This window comes from Lactuca virosa, chromosome 3, assembly GCF_052849685.1.
Source record: "Lactuca virosa cultivar CGN04683 chromosome 3, Lactuca_virosa_CGN04683_v6, whole genome shotgun sequence".
NCBI lineage: Eukaryota > Viridiplantae > Streptophyta > Magnoliopsida > Asterales > Asteraceae > Lactuca > Lactuca virosa.
The window spans coordinates 227,609,938-227,618,832 of record NC_136428.1 but is presented as its reverse complement, the minus strand read 5'-3'; the positions used below and the strand labels follow the sequence as shown (position 1 = coordinate 227,618,832).

At 35.4% G+C, this 8,895-nt stretch overlaps 2 protein-coding genes across 2 annotated transcripts; one reads left to right on the top strand and one right to left on the bottom strand.

Moving 5' to 3' along the window:
- The first annotated feature begins 2,674 nt into the window (after positions 1-2,674).
- On the top strand, positions 2,675-6,458 carry LOC145167032 (AUGMIN subunit 5-like). The gene is made up of 8 exons (XM_079086112.1): positions 2,675-3,479; positions 3,558-4,242; positions 4,323-4,499; positions 4,575-4,784; positions 4,849-5,188; positions 5,254-5,449; positions 5,902-6,034; positions 6,118-6,458. Exons 1-8 carry the CDS (start codon positions 2,935-2,937, stop codon positions 6,244-6,246), a joined length of 2,415 nt encoding a protein of 804 aa, XP_078942238.1. The 5' UTR covers positions 2,675-2,934; the 3' UTR covers positions 6,247-6,458.
- Positions 6,459-7,151: 693 nt separating this feature from the next.
- Positions 7,152-8,637, bottom strand: LOC145167031 (Alpha-L RNA-binding motif/Ribosomal protein S4 family protein). The gene is made up of 5 exons (XM_079086111.1): positions 8,510-8,637; positions 8,086-8,236; positions 7,792-7,899; positions 7,641-7,715; positions 7,152-7,545 (listed from the first exon to the last, which is right to left on the bottom strand). Exons 2-5 carry the CDS (start codon positions 8,217-8,219, stop codon positions 7,314-7,316), a joined length of 549 nt encoding a protein of 182 aa, XP_078942237.1. The 5' UTR covers positions 8,220-8,236; positions 8,510-8,637; the 3' UTR covers positions 7,152-7,313.
- Between the last annotated feature and the right edge of the window lie 258 nt (positions 8,638-8,895).

Below are 8,895 nucleotides of genomic sequence, written 5' to 3'. Positions count from 1 at the left end.
CCATGGGTCAAACCTCCATGGACTATCCACGGACCACCATATTTGTTTGGCCCATCCTAAATAACAATTGGCCCACACTATAAGAAACATTGATTTACAAAATTAATCCCCATATATTTAATTAGTCTCTTTTGATCACTAAATTAATTCCAAATTAATTCTTGATCAATACTAATTAAATAATATGATTCTTCAATTAATATATTATACTTATAATATATTAATAAATCACAAATAACTTCTTACTCAAATATCCATCCTATCAAATTGTCCTGATGAAGGCAACCCGAAATGGACCATGCTACTCTCGGGTCAAGTACATATCGATTATAGTTATGGGCTTAAACACCTAATCCAACACCTTCGACCTGCAAGTACAGTGAGGAACCTCACCTCACAGTCTGAAAAGATAGCAGAAAAGAACGTTGCTTCAAATGTCAACTCTACAGGTCACTTATACAACAAATAGTGACCTAGACTAAAAATACCCAAAATGCCCCTAAGTCAAAGTTGGTCAAACCCCAAGTCAAAGTCAAAGTCAACAAGTCAAAAAAAAGTCAAGGGAATGTCAAGTAGCTAAGTACGCCCTGCGTACTCAGTTGTTACGCTGGGCATAAACGCAAACCAATCAAAACCACGGGCCTCTAAAGCAGTACGCGCAGTGAACCCATTGGTACGCCCAACGCACTACATCTAAATCCAATCTTCATAATAAGAGCTCATTACTTAAGTCCTTTCCATCCAAACTCAGATCTACACTCACGACAACAGCTTAAGTCATAAAGTTTCCACCTTTATGACTTTCCATGGCTAGACAAAGCCCAAAATCTAAAACCTTAACTCAATGATCCATTAAGACATCACAACTCTTGCATGGAAGGAATAGAAGGGCCAAGATCACATTTTTATGGTTCCTAACACCTAAAAACATCTGAAAGGATAGCTCTTTTGTTATGAGTAATCCATACTGATGAACACCAAGCTTATGGGACCAAAATGAACATAAACACAAGGCTAACAAGATCTAATCAATTAACTCATCAAGTTTCAGACTTTTATACCTCCAAAAGATGCTTGAGGGTGAAACACTTTTGGATCCAAAATGCTTTGAGCTTCTAATATGATTTCCTTTCCTTCTCTTTCCTTTAAGAACACCAAAAACACACACTAAGGCTCAAAGATGCTCACAAAATGGATTAATGTTTGAAAGGGACGAAGTGGGCAATGGAGGCTGATGAAAGAAGGGGTCTCAATGAGATAATGATGCTTAAATAGGGATCAAACCCTAAAAATTAGCGTTTGGAGAACAACCACATACGCCCAATGTATGCTTGGGTATGCCCAACGTACACACCCAGCTCCGCGTTTTTCATTTAAGTGCCAAGGGACCAACTTTGCAAACAATTTTCTTACTAAGGTTCAAAGATGAAATTACTCGAACAAGGGTGTTACAAACCGATAACACCATGATGGAAATTTTGAATATCTATATTGAGTACATTCTAACGGATGTTAGGGAAATAGGGTCTTTTCCATTTCGCATGACCGATATTGGCAAGCACCTCACATGTATCATGGGTTAGCCGATGAAATGTTTGTTGAAAATCAGAAATGGTATATGATTTGCATGTACGCCAGAACAAAGGTTCTAATGTTCTGTTTTCCACCAACTCTTGTGCGCATATATATTGCCACACTATTACAACAATACACATGATAAGAATTAAGGAATACATGACATATGCAAGAAGTAATGCCACCGTCTATATTGGTTATAAACGATACTTCCTTAGCCTCCCTGAGAACTTCCTTCAACCTCATTAGGAACCAGGTACAAGAGTGGACCTTATTTTCCATGCCCATACCAAATGTTATAGGCAGAGTCCGGTTGTTTCCGTCCATATCAACCACTATAAACAATGTCTTTTGGTAGTTCCCTCTTCAGGGGCCCCTCTTAGACGGAAAATATCTATAAAGATTTGTCGCTGCCCCTCTTAGACGGAAAATATCTATAAAGATGACAGATAGCAAGCAAACTATGAATGCATGGAACTGTATATATTTGGGAAAACAAAATATTAGTTGTATAAACGTTATAAAATTCAAATAAACAATTAAAATATGAAACCAAATTATTTTTACCACATATCCAATAGCAACAAAACAAAGTTGGAGATGATCCATAACATCGGTTTTGATGTTCGTGAAACTATGAGTGTTCATCCGACCAAGGTTGTGCAGGTAAACATGCAAGTTGGTAAAGTTTTCTTCGTGTTCACTGTCTGAGCTCGTCGTCTAGCAGTTATAATAGAGAATTATGGATGATTTAAAGTAAGTGACTAACTAAATGGAATACCATTTTATGTAGGGACAAAATATCTTTTTTTTTTGTCTGGAATGTGTGTCCGTGTATCCGAAATGTCAATTATATGTACAATATTAACTATCATACTCCAGAATTGACTTTCTGAGCCCAGAATATAAGATATTCCAAAATCGAAGATTCATCTACCACCCTATAGTTCGAAATACATATTACTTCTCATAATGCTCTGAAAACAATAGTCATTTTTTAAAAATTTATAAAATTAGTTATTTTTATTAAATTATTCGTTTATATTAGATTAGATTACTCATTAATAAATTATCCTCTGTTTTAAACATACATTCGGCTTCATGTTTGTATTCAAGAAAAAAGAACTGTTTTTTTATCCAGTTCGGTAGACTGCCGGCCAAACCCACCAAAATCTGTAGATCTACTTCTTTCTTTCTACAGTACTTCCCCCCACTTCAAACCAAATCCTAGGGTTTTACTTTCACCACCAAACTAATTCATTCAAATCGAAGATACCAAGTGTTCAAATTCAGTGTCAGTTCATCCAATTTGGTGTTTCACTACCCTAATTCTGTTTCCCTTTTTGGTTTCTCGCAACAATGCAGAGCTCTTCAACGAGCTCTGTAGCGCAACCAGATGCCATATTAGATTGGCTTCAGAAGGAAATGGGATATAGACCACTAGGCCCTTACATTGCTTCAAGTAAAGCATCAATGCCTTCATCTGATGCAATTCGTAGGGTTTGCCGTGGGAATATGATTCCTGTTTGGAGTTTTTTACTGAACAGGGTTAAATCTGAGAAGACCGTTGATAATATCCGGCGCAACATACTTGTTCACGGCGGAAAGGAAAACGCAAACGCTGCCTCCGGTGCTGATGGTGGTGTAGAGACGGCGAAAAGTGGTGAGTCTGGACGACGGAGTAGAGGAGGAAGGAGGAAGGAGAAAGTAGCCGGGAGTTCCATTGTTGGGGAGAGTAATAGTCGAGAGACAGCTTTGCAGGAGAGAGAATCGGCGGAGAAGGAGGTGGAGAGGTTGAGGCATATGGTGAGACGCCAGCGGAAGGAGTTGAAAGCTCGAATGTTGGAGGTTTCTCGTGAGGAGGCTGAACGCAAACGAATGCTTGATGAACGATCGAATTACAGGTTTGGGATCCAAAACCATCGACTTATTGAATATTCTATAGTCCAAAGATCAAACATTTATTATCATTCTTATTCCAGGCATAAACAGGTGATGTTGGATGCGTATGATCAACAATGCGATGAAGCAGCGATGATATTTTCTGAATACCATAAGCGACTTCGCCTATATGTTAATCAAGTCAAGAATGCTCAGAGACTAGACACAGATTCCTCCATGGAAGTTGTCACAAGCTTCCAAATGAACAACGAAAAGGAAGACGTTTATTCCACTGTAAAAGGGTCAAAACCTGCAGACGATGTAATTCTAATTGAAACAAACAGGGAAAGAAACATCCGCAAGGCATGTGAATCTCTCGCAATACAAATGATTGACAAGATTCGCTCATCTTTTCCTGCATACGAAGGAAATGGTATCCATCAAAATCCTCAAATGGAAGCTGCAAAATTAGGTGTCGATGTTGATGGAGATATACCCAATGAAGTGCTAGATGTAATTGTCAATTGTCTGAAAAGCCCTCAGCACTTACTTCTTGCCATAACCACTTACACACACAGGTTGAAATCATTAATCACAAAAGAAATAGAGAAAATTGACATTAGAGCTGATGCAGATATGTTAAGATACAAATATGAAAACAATAGAGTAATGCATGATTCTTCTCCTGATGTAAACTCACCATTACCCTTTCAAGTTTATGGAAATGGGAAACTTGGAGTTGATATGCCTTCAAAAGGAACTCAAAATCAACTTCTTGAAAGACAGGTATTTATCTTTCTTTCTTTCTTTCTCTTCCTTAAACTACTCACTTCTTTATAATGAAATCTATCTTTTTTTGTTCACAGAAAGCACATGTTCAACAATTTGTTGCTACAGAAGATGAACTCAATAAAGCTGCAGAAGCTAGAAGCATATGTCAAAAGCTTTTGAAACGTTTATATGGAAGTGTTGACTTTGACCCTTCACATTCTCTTAATGTTGGAGGAACCTCACAAACCATGAGTAGTCTCAGACAATTAGAGGTAATATTAAATTATTAATAGCTATATTTATTTTTTTATTTTAATTTGTTATTTTATCCATTTGTTTTTATACAGCTGGAGGTTTGGGAGAAAGAAAGAGAAGCTTCTGGATTGAAAGCAAGTTTGACAACATTAATGTCTGAAGTACAAAGATTAAACATGTTATGTGAAGAAAGAAAAGAAGCTGAAGATTCTTTAAAGAAAAAATGGAAGAAAATCGAAGAGTTTGATGCTAGAAGATTAGAACTCAAATCCATCTACAGTGCTCTACTTAAAGCAAACAATGTAATAAGATAAGTTTTACTTTTTCTATGAGGAGGGTATTTATGTCTTTTTGACAATGTTGTAGGATGCTGCTGCATTTTGGAGTCAACAACCGTTAGCTGCAAGAGACTATGCATCGAGTACAATTATTCCAGCTTGTAAAGTTGTGATGGAGATATCAAATGCTGCAAAAGATTTGATTGATCAAGAAGTTTCGGCTTTTTATAGAAATCCCGATAATACCCTTTACATGCTTCCATCAACCCCACAAGCACTGGTGGAGTCAATGAGTGGCTCTACTGGACCTGATGCTGTCATTGCTGCAGAAAAGAATGCTGCCCTTTTGACTGCCCGGGCAGGTGCCCGAGACCCCTCTGCTATTCCTTCCATTTGTCGTGTTTCCGCCGCCCTTCAATATCCTGCAGGTGTGTGTGTGTGTGTGTGTGTTGGAGTGATGTGAAATTACTAAAATACCCTTGGTTAATTTTAGGGTTGGAAGGTTCGGATGCCGGCTTGGCATCGGTGTTGGAATCGATGGAATTTTGTTTGAAATTGCGGGGTTCGGAAGCTTGTGTTTTGGAGGACTTAGCAAAGGCTATCAATTTGGTTCATATAAGGAGGGATCTTGTGGAAAGTGGTCATGCGTTACTAAACCATGCTTATCACAATCAACAAGAATACGAAAGGTATGAGAGTGGAACCGGAATCTGTGATTCCGATGGAATCGGAATCCGTGATTCTATTCCTCTTCAAAATTATCGGAATATAATTATATCTGAAGGTCGAACTAGAAGCAGTGATTCTGAAAGAATCGGAATCAGTGATTTGATGGAATCGGAATCAGTGATTCTGATTCCATCTGAATCTGTGATTCTGTTGGAATCAGAATCTATGATTCCATTCCGCTACCAAATAAACAGAACTTAGTGATATCTGAAGGTGGAACCAGAATCAGCGATTATGACAGAATTGGAATCAGTGATTCCGATGGAATCGGAATCCACAATTCCATTCCTCTGCAAAATAAACGGAATTTAATTCTATCAGAATCCTTCAAATTCCATGTTGATGAATTATACGGAATTATACTCCGTTCTTTTGATTCCGATTCCATTTTCTGATTCCATTCCTTTTGCAGGACAACAAGCTATTGTCTAGATTTGGCTTCTGAACAAGAGAAGACGATTATGGAAAAGTGGTTGCCCGAGTTAAGGAATGGAGTTGTGAATGCTCAGAAGAGTCTTGAAGATTGTAAATACGTGTCTGGATTGGTAAGTAAAAAGAAAATTGAATTTTTTTTTTAATACAATTAATTAATAAATGAAATATTTAAATATGAAATTGTGATGTGTAGTTGGAAGAGTGGTGGGAACAACCGGGATCTACGGTTGTTGATTGGGTGACGGTTGATGGGCAAAATGTGGCGGCTTGGAATAATCATGTCAAACAACTTCTTGCTTTTTATGACAAGGAACTTTTGTGAGTGTTTGTTTATTTTTATTTAGTTTTGTATATATATTATATATTGTGTTTGTGTCTTGTTATAAAATATGTGTATGTGTTCTTGATTATTTTGATGTTTTAGGGAGGGATTTGAGTGTTAGGGTTAGATGTTTGGGTTGTATTTTACTTGTAATGTGTGATTTGTGTTTTATTAAGAAGGAAAATAGAAAATCTTGGATTGTTTTTCTTTCATCCTTTGTTTCTTAGGCTATGTTTTGGTGAAAGAAAAATGTTTCAATTTAAGAGTGTTATTTGTTTTGAGGATTTTATACATCCTTCCAACTCATAAAATTCACTACATTAAGGATTGTATGATTAGATGTCTAATTTGTGTGGATGCTAAAATGTTTTTTGTTATAATTTTGGTCCTTATTTATGGCTTTTGTAATGTTTTTGGTCCTTGTTGCAAGAAAACAACTACATTGTAGACCAAAGTTGCAAAAATAAGTTTTTTTTAACCAAAATGGCTACATATCAAATCAAATTTGCATTACTAAGTTATATTAAAGGACCAAAAATATTCATTTCCACTAAGAACATTGACTCAAGCTTGTAACAAAAACCTCAAATGAAAACCAAAATTGCAAGAAAACTTTTTGTAGCCCAAATTTGAAAAAATCATTTGTATACAAATAAAACAAAGCAAAATTACAAGAACATCAAATAAATACCAAAACTAGAAATTTTTTTAGGACCAAAATTGAAAAAAAAATGTTATATTTAGTTACCAAAAATGTAATTTACTCTAACAAAACAAATAGATTACATAAAGGCATCCTATGGACAATAACATTGTATAAATGACCAATTAGTTTGCCTCATTTTATCATCATTCAAATAAACATGTCACACATTACTATCAACTTAAAAAAATAATAATAATAATAAAACAAAAGTACAACATTATAATAATAATTAAAAAGAAAGTACATTGTTATTCTTTCATATAGCCGAAAAAATACAATACACATAAAAATCTACTTAACAATCAAAAAACCATAAACAAAAATGTCACAAACCCATTAACCATTAAGATTCGAATCAAATTCAAACCATTGCATCATAATCATCAAGCTTATCATTATACACCATAACCTTTCTTTTAATTTTGGATGTATCAACCCACGTTATAAAATCTTCCATATTTCTTGTTACCAAAAAAGCAGGATCTGTAACAGTATCCGGGCCCACTCTCACATGTCCCTGTTCTATATAAGTCACAGCCTCTTTCAAATGTTCAGCAAATTTCAATCTCACCAAAACAGTCGCAAGCCTACGTCTTTAATAACACAATCAACAAATATTATAACTCTATTTCTATTTTTTCTTATTATGAAAATAGAAAATATATATATTTTGAAATTATATATTTACCTACAAAACGACGAAACGGATAATTTGTCACATAATGCTAAGCTTTTTTGAGAAGGAATCACACCCATGTTGTATCTACATTTTAATCATATAAATATATTTGAATAAATATATTTTAATAGAAAGAATAAAAGAATATGAATAAACTCACAGTTTTTCAAGAAGGGCATCTGTCATCTCGATTCTGTAAGGATCTCTAGGATCCATCTGCTTCAAAATGTTTACGAGTTTTTGTGTCATTCTACACAAACTCGAGTACCTAGTTTTACCCAGAAGAACGAACATGTTGATTAGTATGAATTGGTTGAAATTGACTTCAGATATTCAAATGAATTTGCTAATTGAAATATCAAAAAACAGAAAACTGATTGACCTAATTGAAGCGCAGGAATTGAAAATTTAGAAATTGAAAGGAGATGGTTAGGGTTAGGGTTAGGGTTCTTACTTCTTGTAGTCGTCACGACCAGTAACATGGTAGCGATGCATGACATGAGCTTCTCTGTGTCCGCCTTCTCTCTTCCATTCCAAGAAATTAACTTTCTTCAGTAGCTTCTTCTCATGAAACTTGAGCTTCCTCATCTTGTTTTCGACTTACACTGAACAATCGGTGGTTAAATTACAAAAGGGATAGAAGAGCGAATCAAAGCGAAGAAACGGTGGATTGAAAGTTGAATACGAACACGATTAAACTTAAACCCTAGACCACATCTGTAAATATGCAGACAAGGCCCCAAATTGGCACCGAATCTGTGAATGTGTTGATAATCATATTCGAAATCACCTTTCATGTTTATTTATTGCCGGAGGTGGAGAAGAAAATTGATTTCGGATGATAGAAATCGAATTCATAGATGGAGAAGAGAACTTACAGTCGGCGGCGCTAGCGGAGGAAGGAGATGGAGTGGCGCGCAGGAGGAGGAAAGCGATGGAGTGGCCTGAGGTGATAACCAGAAAAAAATCGTATGAGATGTGTGTTTGTGTCAAAAGGGTATTAGGGCACAAAGGGGAACGATGTATAAAGAATTATTCAGTTTAATATAAACTAACCAGTTTTACATTCAATTTATGTTTAATCAGCAGAATATATCTTTGTAAAATTTTTATAATTACGTTTATTTTTTTATAAAATTATATATATATATATATATATATATATATATATATATATATATATATATATATATCCCTAACTAATAAACGAAAGTAAATTGTCACGCGCCCCTTCAAAAACATTAATTTCATCCGATGTTAAATA

What these genes read in the sequence shown, in the direction of transcription:
- LOC145167032 (XM_079086112.1), top strand. Translation starts at nt 2,935, where the DNA reads ATGCAGAGCTCTTCAACGAGCTCTGTAGCGCAACCAGATGCCATATTA. An exon ending in GTAGTCTCAGACAATTAGAG is followed by an intron (nt 4,500 to 4,574) that starts GTAATATTAAAT and finishes GTTTTTATACAG; the next exon opens with CTGGAGGTTTGGGAGAAAGA. An exon ending in CTCTACTTAAAGCAAACAAT is followed by an intron (nt 4,785 to 4,848) that starts GTAATAAGATAA and finishes ACAATGTTGTAG; the next exon opens with GATGCTGCTGCATTTTGGAG.
- LOC145167031 (XM_079086111.1), bottom strand. Translation starts at nt 8,219, where the DNA reads ATGAGGAAGCTCAAGTTTCATGAGAAGAAGCTACTGAAGAAAGTTAAT. An exon ending in GATGCCCTTCTTGAAAAACT is followed by an intron (nt 7,716 to 7,791) that starts GTGAGTTTATTC and finishes ATTAAAATGTAG; the next exon opens with ATACAACATGGGTGTGATTC. An exon ending in TCCGTTTCGTCGTTTTGTAG is followed by an intron (nt 7,546 to 7,640) that starts GTAAATATATAA and finishes GTGTTATTAAAG; the next exon opens with ACGTAGGCTTGCGACTGTTT.